The sequence below is a fragment of the Geotrypetes seraphini genome, chromosome 4, assembly GCF_902459505.1.
Source record: "Geotrypetes seraphini chromosome 4, aGeoSer1.1, whole genome shotgun sequence".
NCBI classification, from domain to species: domain Eukaryota; kingdom Metazoa; phylum Chordata; class Amphibia; order Gymnophiona; family Dermophiidae; genus Geotrypetes; species Geotrypetes seraphini.
Window position 1 is genome coordinate 9481816 of NC_047087.1, and position 19900 is coordinate 9501715.

Here is a 19900-nt window from a genome sequence, read left to right on the forward strand (position 1 = left end):
AAACTAATTGCACACACAAACAACTATGGAGAATTTAGGAAACACCTAAAAACCTACCTGTTCTTAAAATACCTAGATAACGAACCAGGACATCAACCCTTGTAACACCATCACAAACCTGATCTTATAAACTGCTAACCCTAACCCCTAATCACCAACTACGATCACTCCATTCAATTCATGGAATATTTCTACTTCTCTGTAAGCAGCATGGCACTTCTTGGCCTTGCAGCCCACAAACTGTCGTTACTACTATTAATGTTGATACTATCAGATGTACACAGCAATACTCCTTAATTCGTTGTATGTACAGCTTCTATTTTTTGTATTTACAGTTTCCCTTTATTGTTAACCGCCTAGAAGTCGCAAGATTGTTGGCGGTATATAAGAATAAAGTTATTATTATTATCATTTGTCTTGCCCTGGAGGAAGCCTTCTCCACTTGATTGGCAACCTTCATGTCCTCACTAATGATCACCCCTAGGTTGCGTTCCGCCGTAGTCCTAACCAAGGTCTCACCATTTAGTACATAAGTTCTACGCGGGTTTCTCTTACCCGCGTATGTCCAGGTGAGATACCAGAGAACCCCAGAGAGAACACGACAGTCCCGCAATCTGGACACAGAGAGAAGAAACCGCCAGACCCTTCCTGAGGCCAACCTGCAAGAAGTCCAGAACATGCGACACTGCCAGGGCCAAAGGGTCCACTTGAACCCCCGCACACCAAGTCTGAAAGCACCTCCAGGCTTTCGCGTAGGCCAACACAGTTAATTTCCTCTTGCTTTGAAGGAGCGTAGTGATAACAACAGAAGAGTAGCCCCTAACCTTCAAGGCCACGCGTTCAAGTGCCAGGCCGTAAGACCAAAGAGGGCCGAATCTTGAAGTGTGTGAGCAACCTCCGATGGCAAAGAAGATGCAGATCCCTCTCTGAGCGCAGCTGCACCAAGCCTGCATACCAAGGTCTTCTGGGCCAATTCAGGGCCACTAGGATCACCAGACCCTCATGAGAGGCCACCCTGCGCAGAACATGCCCTATCATAGGCCATGGGGGGAAGTTCCCCTTTAGGCCAAGGCTGAACCAGAGTGTCAAGCCCTTCGCTGCCAACCTCCCATCGGCAGCTGAAGAATCTGTCCGCCTCCCCGAGGAAGTCATCGGAATGAAGAAGGGACGATCCCATCGACTTACTATGGCCTCGAACGCTAGCCTAGACAGGGACCAGAATTTGACGACTTAGGAAGTTTGCTTGCACGTTATCTACTCCGCTCACATGAGCCGCGGACAAGGCTATCGGATGCCTCTCCACCCAGGCAAAGAACATCCGAGCCTCCAGGCTCAGCAGGACGTGGAATCTCAGGAACCTCCTGTGGTCTGGAAAGATCGGGATGTGGAGGTACGCTTCCGTGAGATCCAAGGAAGCCAAAAACTCCCCAGGCGCCACTGCCGCCAAAACAGAGCCACCGCTTCCATCTGGAAATGCAGAACCCACAGGAAGGCGTTCACTGCCTTCAGGTCCAGAATTAGTTTGCAATCTTCAGAGTCTTTCTTTGGCACGATGAAGTATATTGAGTATCTCCCGGAACTCAAGTCTCCACTTGGAATGGGCTCTATGGCCGCCAGATCCAGCAACCTGCGCACCGTGGCTTGCATCTTGCTGGCTCTGTCTGGATTTTCGACCGGAGAAGACAGGAAGAAGTCCAGCGGAAGTTGAAAAACTGCGGTCAAAGGTCCTCCCTGAGCACCTCGAAAACCCAGTCTAAAGTTATCTACTGCCATTCCAAAAGGAATGGCTGAAAAGTCGCTCTCCGATGATGGGGAGGAGGGGGGGGCCACCAGAGACCTGACATCATAATTTTCTCTTCGAAGGGACAGGAGGATGGGCGTTAGAAGACTGTTGGCGCACTGCACCTCCAAAGCGAGGTCTGGAGGAAGCTCCGTAACACTGTCTCGTCGCCGGGGGGCCAGAATATTGCGAAGTGCACCGATAGGGATGAAAATTCAGCCGTCCTGTACCTCTGGTCGGAAGAGGCTTAGAGCCAGGGAGCACCTTAGGCTTTCAGTCCTGAACACTGGCCATAAGGTCATCTAGACCCTGGCCAAACAAGAGCAAACCTTTAAAAGGTAACCTGCTCAGTGTAGCCTTAGAAGAAGAATCATCCGACCACTGGCGAATCCATAGCATTCACCGGGCGGACACAGAATAAGCTCCCAGCTTAGCATAAACTTTCAAGATGTCAGTGAGTCTGCCAAATAATTCACCCCAGAAACCAGGAAGTTGAGGTCACGAAGGACAACCTCCTCGGGATCCTGGTGGAGCTTGGTGTGACATGCCCGGGCCACAAAGGAAGTGGCCGCCACAGTGGAATAAAAAATAAAAAAAAAAAAGACGCTTGAGAATAAAATCCATTCTTCTCTCCTTAACATCCTTCAGGACAACCCCTCCATCTGAGGGTAAAGAGCCACAGCCGATTCCACCTTCGGCGGGACTAAGCACTTAGTGAACTCTGACGCCATGGGAAATAACTTTGCTATGGCCCTAGCACACTTCAGGGGATCCCCTGGAGACTCCCAGACTTCCAATCTGTATTGTCCGGAAATGAGCGGATAGCGGAAGCTTAGAGCTCATAACTGAACAGTCTGCCTGAACTGCTTGGTCTGAATCAAGTTTCAGTGTCCACAGCAACTGAAATAAGGTCGGTTAAGTGGCTAGACTTGAAAAGCCTGCACACTGCCTGGTTTATCCCCCGGGTCCCAGAATCCACAGTTCTGGGTATCCCTCAGATCCGCTAAGTTTTCCACGTCCGCAAAGGCTGCCAAGGAAACATGCAACAGTAAAAGTGCAGAAATAGAAGCAATGTCAGGCACCTGCCGCCGGCTTTCTGGTGCCCCAGCAAAGGAACAAATTGACATGCTGGATTCCAAAGGCGAAACAGACTGCTGCACTAGAGTCTGAGTGGGAGAGACAGGCATAGCCATTTTTCTCATAAAAGCCTGATGCATCATATCCACAAATTCCAGAGGAAAATAGTCCCCGGCGGCAAGAGCTGCTTTGCGGGAATCAAGATTTGGAATGCTTTGAAGATTTGAGGCTTTTCCCAAGAACTGCACTTGCGTTTAGCGGCATCGCCCTCCATACCCAATTTAGGCGTCCCGGACGCAGCGATCGCATCTCCGGTGGAATCGGAGGAAGGTAGGGCCTCTACAGAGGAGTGTAGTACGGGATCCACGCACAGTTCACACACCACACGGGCCGGAGCACATGATACACGGCTGCGAATCCACCAGCCATCTGCCGCATTTAAGGCATGAATCCATGCTATCCTGTCCTGAGGCCATATGTGAAGTTTGGAGCAAAAACAAAATTTCTAAGTCAAAAAAATACACTTTTGAAAACTTTAATAAAAATCCAAGATGGCCACCAAGGGTGCCAATTTTGCCTTAAAACGATCTGGAAAATCACAGAGAACCAGGAAAAACAGCAATTTTAGGATTTTACAGGTGGGGAACCAAGGCATGGAGGGAAACCACCTAAAACCCCCATTTTAGCACCCCCTAAAATCGCCAAACTCAGAGATACACAGTCACCTGAGATATGTGCTGCAATGTATTTAAATGGCAGCCAGCTATACACAGGCAAGCACAGGAAATCAATACCTCAGGAGCTGATAAAACTGGATTTTCAGGTCTTCTGACAGCCTCACCTTCTCTGTGACCTCAGATCATGACCACCAGGACCTCTCAGGGGATTTAGGGAAGCTATGCGGTCCGGTTCCGATCCCAGCTTACCTCCACGGAACCGCAGCAGCCTGCGTTCTACCCCTTAGCGGACAAACCCAGGGAGAGATGGCTCCCGATCTGGAGACCCGATCTGATCTGCAAGCTGTCTGAGGGGCTTACTGCAGGTTCTGCTAACAGGGCACCCCCAAAAGCAGACAATTTTTAAATAAAAGTCTGCAATCTCCCGCCGAAGGATCACTCTCACAGAGTGAATCCGCAGCACTTGGGCAATACCTGCAGCACGGAACAAAATAAGACTAGAAATTGAGGGAAAAAAATTTCACGAGCAGAAGAAACTAAGTCAGCAGCTAGGCTGCGGAAACAAACTGAGCTGGGAGGGGAGTGTCCAGAGAGATGACCTAGGAGATGGATTTATTTGTAAGTTCTGCAGCCAATGCTAAAATAGATGCAAGACCCTATGGTGAAGCTTCCAGAGGTTATTGTCCAATAATTTTCATTGTAGTTACTAAAAGACGCGTTTTTTCAATTATTGGACTTTTTACGGAACAAGTTGCCCGAGATCATGAGACTTATTCCTGATTTATTATGGTTTAGAAATCAACTGAATACTTTTTCCTATAAAATGTTATGAAGGATAAGGATAGTTTAAGTGTTTATATATTGTTTTTAAGATTTTACATGGTATTTTTGCTCCTCTTGTTCCTCTGCTATGGAATGTTTATAGATTTTCCTATGCGAGAGGCATTCATCGATTTAAACTTTCTCTTCCTTCTAGGAAAGGAATTCAAGGAATTAAGAGTTTTAGCAGCTCTCTGGTGTTTAAATTTCCTCAACTATGGAATGAACTTCCCCTAATTTTGAGGTGTCCCAGTTCCTTCCAACTCTTCCATTGGCTAAACATTTTGTAAACTAATTCTTCTATTTCAGTTTACTTTATTTTTTAAAATTTATTGTTAACCGTGTTGAGCTTCCTTTGATTGAAGACCCGGTATATAAGGTTAAGTTTTAGTTTAGTTTAGATAGTACACTTCTTCCTCTATATTCGCGGTTTCTATTATTCGTGGTTTTTAGCTTGCTGGTTCCTCCCACCAAATTATGTCAGCTTGCATAGAGGTATCGCTGATTCCAAGCATTTCCAGAGAAAATCACTGATTCCCAGCACTTTCTTTACCATGTTTTACCTCTCCTTCAGGAACAGGCCAGGTCTCCCACCATGTTATTCACGGTTTCACCATATTCACGATGGTTTTTAATAGAAAACAGCGAACATATGAAAGTTATACGCTGTTTTTCTGTATTCGCGGGTCTATTAATCCCTTATCACAGCGAATACGGAGGGAGAAGTGTAGTTTGACATATGCATGTTTTTGGTTTTGTTTGTTTTTTGTGTTGATACACTTATGAATGCTTTTATCATGATCTGACTAGTTAATAGTGTTGTCTAAAAACAAAAATCTCAGTGAACATAACATACAATTTGATATGCATACCTCAATACACTGTGAAGTTCAATGTGGTTAACAGAAATTACGTAGAAGACCGTACATGAGAGGGGAGGATACAAGTACAAACAACATAGGATCAAGACAAGGTCAGGAATCAAATACAATTATGGTAAGTTAATAAGAGAAGAACTCAAGTAGATGAACAGTTTTCAAATGTCAGTACAGATATACCGTGTTACCCCGAAAATAAGCCCTACCCCGAAAATAAGTCCTAGTTAAGATCAACCCCCAAAACCTCTCCTGAACGTCCCCAACTCCATCCCTTACACTAGTGCTGCCCGATTTTTATTTTTTTTTCCATAAAATTGGACTTGTCAATTCAGCAGCTCCCCATCCATGTTTCCTCGAAAATAAGACAGTGTCATATTAATTTTGGGTCTCAATACACAACTAGGGCTTATTTTCGGGGATGACTTATTTTTTTTTCATGTACAATAATCATCTCTCCTCCACCCCAGTTCTTCCTTTTTCCTTTCTTCCCCCCATATGCAATATCTTTCCTCCTCTCTCACCTACCGCTTGTACAGCAGAACCTCGCCGACCCTCCCACCGTGAGACCGACATACCTCTACTCCAAGGCTTCCAGAAAGAGCAGTGGTGACAGCGCTCTTTGGGCTTCTTCGCGGCCTTCCCTCTGCTGCGTCACTGATGATGGCTGCAAAGCAACCCGTTCAGAGCGCTACCGCCGCTGCTGTTTTTGGAGGCCTCGGAGCGGAAGTATGTCGGTCTCACGGTGGGAGGGTCAGCGAGGTTCTGCTGCACAAGGGGATAGGTGAGAGAGGAGGAAAGATATTGCACATGGGGGAAAGAAAGGAAAGAGGAAGAACTGGGGTGGAGGAGAGAAAGGGAGAGGATTGTTGTACATGAAATAAAAAATAAGACATCCCTAGTTGTGTGTTTGAGACCCAAAATTAATATAAGACACCGTCTTATTTTCGAGGAAACATGGTAGATACGGAGACCCAAAAGGAGGAGGCGAGAGATGTGAGGGGGGGGGGCCGGTAGTAAGAGTTGAATGAGTCTGTGCATAGAGCTTTTTCCATCGTCTTAAGGAGCATGCGAGACATGCAAATATTGAATACTCACTTCCGCATGAGGTCTTGGATTCCCTGCTTGACTTTGGTGAAGGTCACAGTTTCAGAACGGTTGAAAAGCATCCCCACTATGGTATCCATACTGCGGAACATCTCTGCCAGCACTTTATACTTATATGGCAGAGTCAATCCCGGAGCAGCGTCCTGGGAAAGGGTGTGGTAGCGCTGGTATGCAGGTGCTTTCTCCCTAACAGCACACACACGGAAAGAGACTTTAGTTATACCAGTACCACCTAACTTCTCTGAACACCAAAATTCAGCACACTAGACCCTAACAAAATGACAGACAATACCTATTGATCCATTCAATCCGGGTTTCTCATCCCTGCTTCTCCTCCACATTGGTTATAGCACATGTAAATCCTCAATACCAGTTTCCATCCACATCTTCACCTTATTTCTGCCCTACAACTGTTCCAAACATGTTCAAACTGCTGGCTACCACCTCTACTGGTAAGCTATACATGGCCTCATCGTCCATCAATCCTTACAAAGATCAATACCTCAACACTAAGGCTTAATTTATAGAAAAAAAGGATAATATTTTGATAAGGGGGGAATGAGACTGGTTATATGCTGTTTTATAAACAAAAACATTGTAGATTCTGTTAATTTGTGTTATATGTGAATGCTTATGGATGGCTATTTGCTTATATTTTTCATTGTTTTGAATAAAAACTTTGGAAAAAAAATTATATACCAAGAGGAAGTAGAACTGTGGAGCCAGGGAAGGGTCAAGAGGTCCCAGTACAGATCCTAGTGACACTCTACCACTTACCCTTCCCCCACTGAAAGAACTGGTCATTTAACCATAATCCATTTTATAACCTTTTTTTTTTTTTTTTTTTTTAAACTTTAAATATTTTTGTTAGCGCAAAACTACAAAACATTTACAACAGCAGCAGATATTGTTTGTTTAAACGGTTTTTATTGATGACACGTACAAATCCACAAGAACAGCTTAACAAAGCAACCTGTGTCAATCAAAATGGTTATACAAACAAAGGTTCCTCTGACCCCCATTCCACGTCTGCACAACCCAGCAGGATGGAGCAGCAACAACTAGCGAGCAAACAGTGCAACAAGGAAATACCTGCAAATCCCCGTCTGCTATCCCTCAGGTCCCACCTTCCCCCCCCCCCATCCGCCCCTCCATTTTCTAACCTTTTAACTAGGTCCCAATCCAACACTGCCTCCTATCCCATGGCTTTTTAATTTTTTCAGTCTCATGAGGAGCCTTCTGAAAATCTAGACACACTACGTCAACGGCTCACCTCAGCCATATTTATTCACATCTTCAAAAAAAATATAGCAAACTGGCGAGGCAAGATTTCCCTTGGCCGAATCCATGTTGCCTCTACTACTACTAATCATTTCTATAGTGTTGAAAGGCGTACGCAGCGCTGTATATTTAACATATAATGGTCCCTGCACTGAAGTAGAGAGATGCATGGGAATGGGGCCGACGGAAATCCTGTGGGGATGGAAGCACCTCTTGCGGGGCTCCCTTGATGTAACTGTCTCAGCCGTCCAAGTGGGCTACTGTTGCCTTCCTTCCAGCTGCGCTCATTTCCTCACAAAGCCGCAGGTAGCGGCTCCTTTCTACACGCTGCTTGTAGCTGACCCAGAAAATATTCTCAACTAAATTGTGTAGTAATATACACCAGGCTCTGTACTCTGTCTCCCCTTCCCTGCCAGGCTGTTCATTTCATTTTTCATATACACACAGCAGATATAAATGATCAAAACTGACACATTTTGATCAATAAATTGAAAATAAAATAATTTTTCCTACTTTTGTTGTCTGGTGATTTCATGAGTCTCCTTCCTTTCTTCACTCAGGCTGCTCCCTGCTGGCTGCCGCAACTCAAAGAAGGGAAGGGCCAGCGTGCAGCAATTGCATGTTGCCGACCCACAAGCCTTCACCCGACAAAAGAACTGACGTCAGTTCCGACATCGGGAGAAGGCTTATGGGTCAGCGACGTGCAAGCGCTGCACGTTGGCCCTTCCCTTCTTTGAGTTGCGGCAGCCAGCAGGGAGCAGCGGCGGTGATCAGGGAGCAGGAGCTGCAGTGGCGGCAGGGAGTAGCAGCAGGCAGCAGTCAGCCTGCGTACCCCCAATGACTGGGTCATTTAAAAAATGTATACCGAGTGGGTGGGGGGTGTTTTAAAAAAAAAAAAAAAAAAAGTTACCTTTGCTTCATAAGATGCACTGAAATTTCCACCCAGTTTTGGGTGGAAAAAGTGTCTTATGAAGTGAAAAATACGGTAATAGAGTAACATAGTAGATGACGGCAGATAAAGACACGAATGGTCCATCCAGTCTGCCCAACCTGATTCAATCTAAAAATTTGTTGGGTGTTTTTCTTCTTCTTCTTAGCTATTTCTGGACAAGAATCCAAAGCTCTGTCCAGTACTGTTCTTAGGTTCCAATTATTGAAGTGGTTTTTTTTTCTCTAAGGCAAGCTTCTTTCAAAGTCTCTTTCCCTTCCATATCAATGCTTTGCATTTGATTTGCTATTCATTATAACTGGCCTATACCAGTGTGGGCAGAACACAGGTATAACACTACACCAGTGGTCTCAAACTCAAACTCTTTGCAGGGTCACATTTTGGATTTGTAGATACTTGGAGGGCCTCAGAAAAAAATAGTTAATGTCTTATTAAAGAAACTAGTCATTAAGCCCGTTACATTAACGGGTGCTAGAATATGTCTATCTGTCTTTCTGTGTCTCTCCCTGCCCCTGTCTCTTTCTTCATCTCTCTCCCTCCCACTGTCTGTCTTTCTTTCTGTCTGTCTCTCTCCCTGGCCCCCTTTGTGTCTGTGTTTCTTTCTTTCTGTCTCTCTTCCTGCCTGCTGTCTTTCTGTGTGTCTGTTTTTCATTCTCGTGCGCTGCCTGCCTATCTTTCTGTCTCTCTCCATGGCCCCCTTTTGTCTCCCCCAAAGCAAACCAAGATTGCTCCCTGGCCCCCTTTTGTCTCCCCCAAAGCAAACCAAGATTGCTCCCTGGCCCCCTTTCCCCCCTCCCCCACTTCCCTGTGCAACAACAGCAGCATTCCCCCCTTCTCTGTGTAGCAGCAACAGCATTCCCCCTTCCCTGTACAGCAGCATTCCCCTTTTCCCTGTGTAGCAGCAGCATTCCCCCCCACTTCCCTGTGCAGCAGCAGCATTCCCCCTTCCCTGTGCACCCACCCCTTGCCTGCTCCCCCTGTTCCCTTCCTTTTCCCTCCCCCCGTCCAGCAGCATTCCTTTCCTGCTCCCCCTGTGCATATGACCCACAGAAATCTACTTGCCTCACAGAAAAGTGCTGCACCGCGCTGTTGCTGGCCTCGGTGTCTTCTCTACACTGCGGCCAACCCTAGCGGAAACAGGAAGTTGTGAGAGGACAGGCCGCAGTGGAGAGAAGATTGTGAGGCCAGTGGCAGCACAGCGCAGCGCTTTTCAGTTAAACGCTGAGCAGGCGAGAAGGAGTAGGAGGAAAAATAGATGCCAGTAGGGGGGTTTGGAGGTCAGGGTGCGTGCGGCAAGCCGCCACTCGCGCTTGAAGATTTTAAAAGAGCGCTTGGCGTTGGGGCATGTGCGGCAAGCCACTGCTCGCGCCTGAAGATTTTATGGTAATGTCGGATGGCTCGATGTGGTCCCTATGCAGCAGGAGCTGAAAGCAGCGCTGGGGGCTTGTGAGAGGAGCCGCCGCTGCTGGCGGCCAAGGTAGGTTCTGGGAAGAAGGCTGGGGACTCGCGCATGCTCACTCCTGCGACCACAGACCTACAGCGCACGGAACACGCAAATAGGAGTGCGCATGCGCGAGTTAGCCTTTTATTATATAGGATGACAATTTTGCATGAGGTAAAACTCTAGGTTATAAATCTTTCCTTTTGGCTAAGTCTTAATCATAATATTGTAATTTATAGATAAAAAGAGACATATGATCAAGAAACTGTTTTATTTTACTTTTGTGATTATGATAAACATACCGAGGGTCTCTGGGCCGCAAGTTTGAGACCACTGCACTACACCACCAATCTCAACATCTCTCATCCATTTCTCCTTAAAAAGTGACATTCCTGAGCACACTCACCTCTCCTCCGCTCTCTGCGGCCCATTTGTAGCATCAGACCTCTGTTTCTCCTTCGCTTTCTTCTCACGGATTTTTATTTCAAGCTCCTGTGCTCGCTTTAGGCAAACCTTAAGCTCTGCAGCAGTGTTTCTCACAGCTACTGATGGCTGCTTAGTTTTCTGAGGTAACAGGTGGATTTTTTGGAGACGCAACTTCAGTTCTGCAAGGCTCTCCTTTGAGGGGATACAAGAATAAGTTACAGCAGCTTTGAACACGTCCTGGTACACATTTTACCCAGCAGTAGATAGAGACACCACTCATGGTGCAAGAACATTTCATGCAGCATAGATCATTAGCCACCAGTGTAGCCTATAAGCTGTATGTGATTGTGAGGTGGAGAGGACAATCGCGTACAGATGCAGGAAAAGCGCTTGCGTGAGGTTACAGCAGTGAAGCGGGCAATGTTCCAGAATGTAAGGTAACCACTGGAGGAAGTGCAACTTGTGCGTGTGTCCGGTGCTGGAGGAGGTGAGAGCTGAAGGTGGTTGTGGATGCGACTGCCGGACGCTTAAGGCACAAGTTTTCCATAACAAATCATTCTTTATAATACCAAGGGCCTCAAAATAGTTGGTCCAAAATCTTGTCTCTTGCAGTTGATACTTTGATAGTTTTTCACTTTCTTGCATGTTGCACTACTTTCAGCTGTGTATAGCTGAAATTATCAGAAGCAATTAAGGAAAGATTTATAAATTATAACCGTTATAATTTATAAATCTTTCCTCAATTGCTTCTGATAATTTCAGATAATCCACATTTTGGATTTGCAGGTACTTGGAGGGCCGCAGAAAAAATAGTTAATGTCTTATTAAAGAAATGACTACTTTGCATGACAAGGAAGCTATAATTGGACCATTTCAATCAAATGTTTCAATACTCCTGCACAGAAAACTAAGCCTTAAACAGACCACCACTCAGTGTGGCATCAAATCCTTCGGTTGTGGAATCAGGACTTACACTCTAGTGTATTTCTACCGTTGGCGGGGAATTTAGCTTTCCCTCCGGGGGTTGGACCTTCTGTGTTTGGTCTCTGGAGGGCGCGGGGGGTGGAACAGTTGCGGCATGTTCTGCGGGATGATGGGTCTCTATTACCTTATGCTGAGCTGCTGGGGAGGGGGGTCCCTGAGATTGGCCTTCCATTTGCTTTTTGCCAACTCAGTCACTATGTGGCTTCCCTTCAGGGGACTTCCTTGCAGGGGGATTTTGGGACCCAGCTTTGTACCTTTTTGGCTGCGGATCCTGATACTAGGGTCTCTATATCTGCTTTGCATGGCCGGATTTTGGCTCTTTGCCCGCCTAGGGTTTTCCCTGGTATTTTGGAAGCATGGCAGCGGGACTTGGGTAGGGACTTGGGGGACAATTTCTTGTTAAAAACCCTGACTCGAACTGCGGGCTTGGTACATAGTGCTGAGCTACGTGAATGTCATTTTCGAACTGTCCTGCGGGCCTACGCTTCCCAGAGTCAGGCTTACCATATGGGTTGTATTGATACTCAGCTATGTATCCGCTGTTCGGTGGAGGTAAATTCTTACTTTCATGGTCTTTGGAGTTGTGAGGGGATTCAGACCTTCTGGACGGAGATGGCCTCCTTTTTACAGGGCTTGTTGCGGACCCCTGTGCCAGTATCCGTGCAGTCTATGCTGTTTGCCCATTTTTCATTTTTATATATGTACAATTCTTATGAAAAATTATTTCTTAGTAAATGTTTTATTTTGGGGAAGAAATGTATCTTGTGTTGCTGGCTGTCTTCTGAACCACCTTCATTCTGGTACTGGAGGAATCGCCTCCATGAACTCATGGGTTGGGAGGCCCGTTTGGCTCGTTCTTCTCGACGCCGGAGCAGAGACTTTGTTCACACTTGGACTCCATACTTGAACATTTTGACTCCTGAGAGTCGTAGTCGGGTCTTGAATAGACTTCACCTCTGAACCTGTGCTTCTAGGTGTTTCTGCTGTTCCCTGCTTACGAGTTTTTCTGTATCTGTGGGGGGATGGGGAGAGGAGGGTGGGGGGTAGGGGCTTCTTTGTCAGGGGGTGGGGGTATGGTGGGTCCGAGGAGGACATAAGAGTCCAGTCCTCCGCGGGTGTTTGATGAAAATGCATACCATGGTTGTTATTGCTGTTGTATTTACTGTTGCTTAATAAAATAGATTTGAATTAAACAGACCACCACTAACTCATCAGCTAATCAATTTTACTGACTGGGTTTGCAATTTTTGCTAACAACCACAATAATCTAAATACATTCTCATGTCAAAGAGTGAAGCAATTTGCCCAAGGTAACAAGGATTATTGGTGGAACAAGCAAGATTTGAACCATAAATTTCTTGATCTCAGCCTACTGTACCAGCTAAGCTACCTGACTCCACATTAACCTAGCAGGGCTAATAAAAGACCTGTGTGTACCTTGCTGCAAATAGGAACTTGCATTTCTTACAGAATGCAGTTGGGAAATTGGAAGTACAAAACTACAAGTCCCTGCATGCAATGGGTTGAAATCAGGACTAGATCAGCCCTGCCAGGCAAGTCTGGAGGCAGCTGACAACTCTCCCCCAGCACACAATCAACAGAAAATATTGCAATATTTATATACAATCTGAGTGCACTACTTCTGCACTCAAACAAGTGGCTAAAGGCTATTAAGGAAACTTGTCATTTCAACTAATTACATCACAGGTTCACCTGTCCTTTGGGTGGCAGATGGGCCTTCGCCTCCTCTTCCTGTTGTACACCTGGAGACAGAGACGCACGCCTATTAACCAGATCCTTGCTGTTCTTATCCAAGAATGATGGAGATGGAAGTTGGAAACTTGCTTTTGGACAAGAACTAGGAAACTGGAGGAAAAAAAAGCAAAGTTGACTAGACAGCAAAATTTTTTTAAAATTTTATTTTCAGAGACGACAAGGGTAAACCAACTCAAAGAGTGAGATCTACTACTCCAAGGGCAGATGGAAAGCCTATGCCAACCTAGCCCAAGGAAAAGACAGCAACCTGTCTAAAATGTCCTTTGAAGACTATGTGAGATTCATCATGTATATATTTTTTTTATATCACTGCATAAGCAATGTTAACACATGTGCAGAGGTGGCAGAGGAAGCCCAGTAGCAACTTCTTGCTGCTCAGCTGTTCAGGACAGAAAGACTTTTTTTTAAATATATAATGGGCACTGTATCATGGAATGTTGATACTATTTGGGTTTTTGCCAGGCACTTGTGAGCTGGGTTACATGGACCACTAGTCCAACCCAGTATGGCTATTTTCTGTTTTAATTAACTAAATGTAGAGAAGAATGCCGATGCATGATGGGACTCTCAGCACTGACAAAGTTAAGTGTCTTGCCAGTCTAATACTTTTTGAAAACGATTTGACTGCGACATACAGCATAGAGAATGACACGGGGACAAATTTTTCCCCTTCCCCACAGGGACTCATTTTCCCGTCCTGTCCCCGCAATTTCTTTTCCTGTTCCATTCCTGCAAGTTCTGTCCTCATCTGCACAAGCCTGAAACACTTTTAATATCATAAGTGTTCAAGGCAGAGTTTACAGGAATGGGGCCAGGACAGGAACAGTGACAAAACTCACAGGGCAGGGCAGGAAAATTGAGTTCCTGCGGGGATGGGGAAAAATTTGTCCCCTGTGTCATTCTCTAATACAACAATTACACTCAAATTTTGCCAAAAATCCTACTATAGCAATAACGTAACGAGGCAAATCGAGTCACATCAGGGTTTGTTCAGATGGCGCTCAGGAAAATCGACTTCATTCACAGCTCACAAACAAAAACGTATGATTATGATATATGTGAAGGGTGCTCTCAGTGTGAACCATCAGCGATAGGAGTCCAGCTCCGACACTTCACTTCTGGGTCAAGGCGGTAAGCCTCCACCCCCCACACCATCATCGAGCACCCTAAGTGTGCTGAAAATTAAAGAAACCTTTCTCCAAAATAAACCAATAAATCAATCAATCAATAAACCAATGAGTGAATCAAATATACTCAGCCTCCAGCCGACCTCTTCGTTTTTGCTTTCGTCGGGGGACAGGCTCCTGAAGAAGGGCTCCTCCCCAAAATCAGCGTGGTTGAACCTTTTCTCCTGGCGCGGTTTTTGCTTGTTAGTTTGTGAAAAGTTTTCCAGATAAGTATTTCTTTTTTCATTTTTTGAATGGTGATTTTTGATTGTTGAGTGTTCCGGGGGGTCTGGCTGGCAGGGTTTGTTTGGGGGTCGCTCAGGAATTACTGTTTGAGTATATTTGATTCACTCATTGGTTTATTGATTGATTGATTTATTGGTTTATTTTGGAGAAAGGTTTCTTTAATTTTCAGCACACTTAGGGTGCTCGATGATGGTGTGGGGGGTGGAGGCTTACCGCCTTGACCCAGAAGTGAAGTGTCGGAGCTGGACTCCTATCGCTGATGGTTCACACTGAGAGCACCCTTCACATATATCATAATCATACGTTTTTGTTTGTGAGCTGTGAATGAAGTCGATTTTCCTGAGCGCCCTCCGAACAAACCCTGATGTGACTCGATTTGCCTCGTTACGTTATTGTCATTCTCTAATACAGCACTCAAAGGTGTTTGAAGGCGCTCTAAGCATATGCGATGATTGGGTGGTGAGGCAATAGTCTGGGGCTAAATACCCCTTGTTTTTGTCTCTATGGGCTCCTTTTACTAAGCCGCGTTAGGGCTTTAACGCACGGAATAGCGCGCGCTAGACCTTAATGCCAGCATTGAGCTGGCGTTAGTTCTAGAAGCGTAATTTCCTGCATGCGCCAAAAACGCTAGCGCACCTTCGTAAAAGGAGCCCTTTGTCCCTGAGCAGATTCAGCCTTTGACGTATAGATCCGAGAAGTCCAATTTTTTTTTTTTTTGAGATTACACATTTTGGTGGGCAAATGTTTGTATCACTTATAAGTATGAGCGAATGAATGTGGAGTGTTTGGGGTTTAGTAATACATTTAATAGGGTGTGGTGCCCCATTGACTGCATTTGTGGCATCTCTCCTTCTATTAGATTTCCTTACACATCCAGGGTGGGGGGAGGGAAATGGATTCCGTTCTTAAAATTACTTCATTATAATATTGTAATTCCATAATATGTCACAAAGGGGAGAAAGAAAATCCAACTTAGTCTGCAGTAAAGAACAGCAAGCAGAAATACAACGAACAGACTGCCGACAATGTACAAGATGCAGGCGTTGTTTATTAGTAAATGCAGTAACATATACAACCTTATAGCCAACCAAGGGACCCGACACGGTCCGTGTTTCGGATAACACGCCTTCCTCAGGGGTCCATGGTGGTTAAGGTATAAAGCAAACTGCATAAAAGATAACAAACACACGCCAATCACGATCAAATGGGGTCAAGCAAGTCTTTGTTATCTTTTATGCAGTTTGCTTTATACCTTAACCACTATGGACCCCTGAGGAAGGCGTGTTATCCGAAACACGGACCGTGTCGGGTCCCTTGGTTGGCTATAAGGTTGTGTATGTTACTGCATTTACTAATAAACAACGCCTGCATCTTGTACATTGTCTGCAGTCTGTTCGCACAATATGTTTTCATCTATTAGTAATGGGGGGGGAGGAAATGATTGTTTTATGTATTAACAGTAAGGGAATTTCTCTAAGTACCTTTCTTACTTATAATTTTAATGTATATTTTCTGTAAACAGCTTAGAACCTAACGGATTAGCGGTATATAAGAAATAAATTACATTACATTAACTGTGTATTTAAAGTGCCTTCTTTGTAGTACTTATGTATAAATTAATTGTATGGCACTGTCAAAAGTTTGAAAACTAATAAAGATTTAAACAAGAAAAGAAATGTTGATTTTTGATCCTCAACCAACAAAGAGGGATTCGTTCCCTCCCCCCCCCCCCTTGATATTTTGCACCGGTTTCAAGGCAGAAGTCTTCCCTTCCCCCCGGGCCTCGCTGTGTACCTGGGGCAGCAAGAGCAGCTTCTTTCTGGCCGAGGGCGCCGCTCCCTCCCGCGGCTGCCCCCTGGCCCTCTGGCGGGGCGTCTCCGCCTCGGCGTCCGCCTCCGACGGCGCCCGGGCTCGCTTCCTGCCGCTCGGTGCCTTGGGCGCGGGGCTGGGGGCGGAGCGGAGCGGGGTGCTCGGGTCGCCGGCCGGCGGCTTCCGCCCCGCCCCGGGGGAAACGGCGCGCTTGCTCCGGGCAAAGAAGTCCGTCACGCGCAGCTGAGCCATTGCTTGGAGGAAGGGCACGAGACGGCCAGACTCCGGGGCAGGCGAGGAAAGAAAAAAGGGCGCGAGCGCGCTTCGACCAATGGGCCGCCGGGGCGCTCGGCGCACGCGCACCACAGCCAATCGCAAGTCTTCTTTCTCCGCGCGTCTCCTGAACAACAACAAAAAAAACCACCGTTTATAAATAAGGATAAGGGGGGTCGAAAATGGAGGGAATATATTGAGAGCTGTACTAGGTAATTTGGAAAAAATTTACTTTGAAGGAATGATAAACATTTATTAGAAATTAATATGGTAAATTTAAATGTAATGATTATTTTACTGCATTATATTGTTTTGTATTTATTGCATTTCTTCAATAAAATGTAATAAAGTAAAATAAAATTTAAAAAAGAAACCCCGCCTTGGGACGCGGCTGGCTTTAGAGATGGCGGCACTTTGGCGCGGTTTTTTTCTGGGCGCGTGACGTAAGAGTAACAGGGAGGGCTGGACGGAGCAAAGCTGCTAAAAGGCCTGTTGGGGGGGGGGGGGGGGGGGAAGGGATAGAGAAAAGTCTGTACACCCGGACCCGATCATTCTTAACACCCCCCTTATAAAAAAATAGTTTTAGTAATTGTTTTGAGTTATTTCTGTAGCTCAGAACGAGCTACGGTTTAACATTCCCAGCATTACAGCGGGTTACAACCTCTCCAACCCCCCATGCCCACAATGTGGTGTAAACAAAATTAATTAAATTAAAAATAAACTCTAAAGGCTGACCTGGGACAAATTAACAAGGTTTAAGTTTGTGGACCACAAAAAAAGCAAAACCCTAATTTTTCATAGAAACAGGTTTATTTCAAAAAGTACAGTATAAAATTAATGTTTTCTTCCTGACACTTGGCATCGCTGCTATTATTTTGCCTATTTGGAGGGGGGGGGGAATCTTGTCCGCAATGATTACTTTTAAAACTGGTCCAAGGTTAACCTGACCATTTATTTTTTTCGTCAAAAGGGGACATCCATTAATTGTCAGTCCCGCCCCCAATCCCATCCTAGCCCCGCCCCCAATTTTTTCCATTCATTTTTCATCTACACATAATATCTTCATATTAATTCATAATGGTAACCTTAAAATTAAAAAAAAAATACTACAAAGCACACTATAGGCAGAGAAAATGTTAATTATCATTTATATTTGGGGAGTTTCAAAGATGTCAAGGCAAATGACTTTAAAATATGCAATGTCACCTCAGTAACTATAGAAAAATAGACAAATATATTGTGCAAAATATAGACAGCAGATATAAGTTCTCAAAACTGACATGTTTTGATCACTAAATTGAAAATAAAATTATTTTTCCTATCTTTGCTGTCTGGTGATTTCATTAGTCTCTGGTTGTGTTTCCTTCTGACTGTTTATCCTTTCTTTCTGTACTCAGGCCCAACAATTGTCCCTTTCTCTTCCCTCCCTCCTTCCTTCCTATGTCCTTAGTGCCCCCAGTGCCTCCTTCTCATGTCCATAGTGCCCCCAGTGCCTCTGCCCCATGTCTCTAGTGCCTCCTTCCTATGTCTTCCCTTGCCTTTGTCCCTCCCCCGAAGCCAGCCTGCCTGCCTACCTCCTTCCCTCCCTCCAGTGCCTGATTCAACACCCCCCCCTGCGGATTCAACCCCCCCCCCCCCACCCAACCGTGTACCGCCGCTGCCTACCAGTCTGCCTCCCTGCACGCCAATTGTAACCCTGGGCCGTCAACGCTGCTTCTTGCCTTCTTCCCGACGTCAATTTTGACGTCGGAGAGGATGTTCGGGCCAGCCAGGCAGCGATTGGCTGGCCCAGAATTTCCTCTTCGACGTCAAAATTGACACCAGGAAGAAGGCAAAGAAGCAGCGGCGGCGGCCCAGGGTTTGAATCGGCGCAGCATGGAGGGAAAGTGATCGCCTGTCCTGGTGTCCCCGCGCACAGCTTCGGGACGCTGTCCCTGAAAACGGGACATTTTGGTGTCCTGAAGTGGTGAGTTGGGACAGTCGGTCCGAAAACGGGACTGTCCTGTTGAAAATGGGACGTATGGTCACCTTATCCAAGGTGAATGTCTGTAATTCTGGATCTAATAGGAAACTTATTTCCTTTCATAAGTGTAAATAGCTGCTCACATCAATTACAGTTCTTCCAAACATGGAAATAATTTCATATGCTAATTTTTGAGTATTTTCAAACCTTACTGGCAAATATTTGTAAAAACACAAAGAGAAAAGCACAAAACCAGCCTCAATAAAATCAGTATCAAAATAGAAATAAAGAGGCAAGTGAGATGTCTTAGATTAACAACCAAATGATCAATCCTTTTTTTCTTGTAATACACTAATACCACTAAAAACCAAATGACACACGTTTAGTAGTCCAACAAAGAGAAACACTCTCATCTATTGTGGTCCCAACTAAGATCCCAGTTTCAGCACAAGCCTTCCTCAGGCAATGAGTATGATGAATCTTGGATCTGTTACAAGTTTCACTATTTTTTTTTTTTTTTTACAGTAATGCCACAAAACTGTTGGGTTTTTCCCCAACCATTGAAGGAGCTCAATCTGTAGCTACAGAAGTTAGTTTTGACAGAGGTAAATTGTATTTTTGCAGAAGTTCATAAACACAGTTAAATATATCTTGTCCTGTTGTAGTACCACACATCGGTACTGGTTCCAATAATTCCTCATAAATGTTGAAATTCGTGTCACAAGCATGAAGAAACACAGCTAATTGTGCTATGCCCCCAATGTCCATAATCTTGTCACAGGTAATGGAAAAAGCTTTGAAACTAGATGATTTTGCTTTGATATGATCACTTAAATTGCTAGCCAGATCAGTAATTCTTTCTGCAACTGAGACAAAGAGATTGTTTGAAAAACCTTCACACTTCCAGGTCAAACAATTCCTAAAGCTTTAATTAGACATTACTTGATGAAATCACCTTCGGTAAAAGGTTTCAAGTGTTTAGCTATCAACTCCGACAAGGCATAGCTTGCTTGCACCGCCGCTTCACTTTCTTGTGATACTTTAGTAAACATGAACTGTTGGGTGTTTTTCAGTCCCAACTTGAGCTCTATCAACTTTTCTTGTCTCATTAATCCTTTGTAATTGTCATATTTTGATTTATGCTGTTCATAGTGCTGTTTAATGGTATATAACTTTGGCACACTAATAGCATTATTACATATCAAGCAAATTATTTTATCTTTTACTTCACAGCAAAAATACTCCGATTCC

The 19900-nt window shown here is 45.1% G+C and overlaps 1 protein-coding gene across 2 annotated transcripts in view; it reads right to left on the minus strand.

Annotated features, from left to right (window-relative positions):
* CDT1 (chromatin licensing and DNA replication factor 1) overlaps positions 1 to 17072 on the minus strand; it is a 41320-nt gene extending 24248 nt beyond the window's left edge. Inside the window, exons 1-4 of one of the 2 annotated variants that reach the window (XM_033940036.1) lie at positions 16399 to 17072; positions 13130 to 13282; positions 10413 to 10624; positions 6327 to 6521 (exon numbers count right to left, since the gene is read on the minus strand). In XM_033940036.1, the coding sequence (XP_033795927.1) occupies positions 6327 to 6521; positions 10413 to 10624; positions 13130 to 13282; positions 16399 to 16665 (827 nt within the window). In that variant the 5' untranslated portion in view covers positions 16666 to 17072. The remainder of the gene's footprint in view (positions 1 to 6326; positions 6522 to 10412; positions 10625 to 13129; positions 13283 to 16398) is intronic. The other variant, XM_033940038.1, reaches the window with a different exon arrangement.
* Positions 17073 to 19900: the final 2828 nt, after the last annotated feature.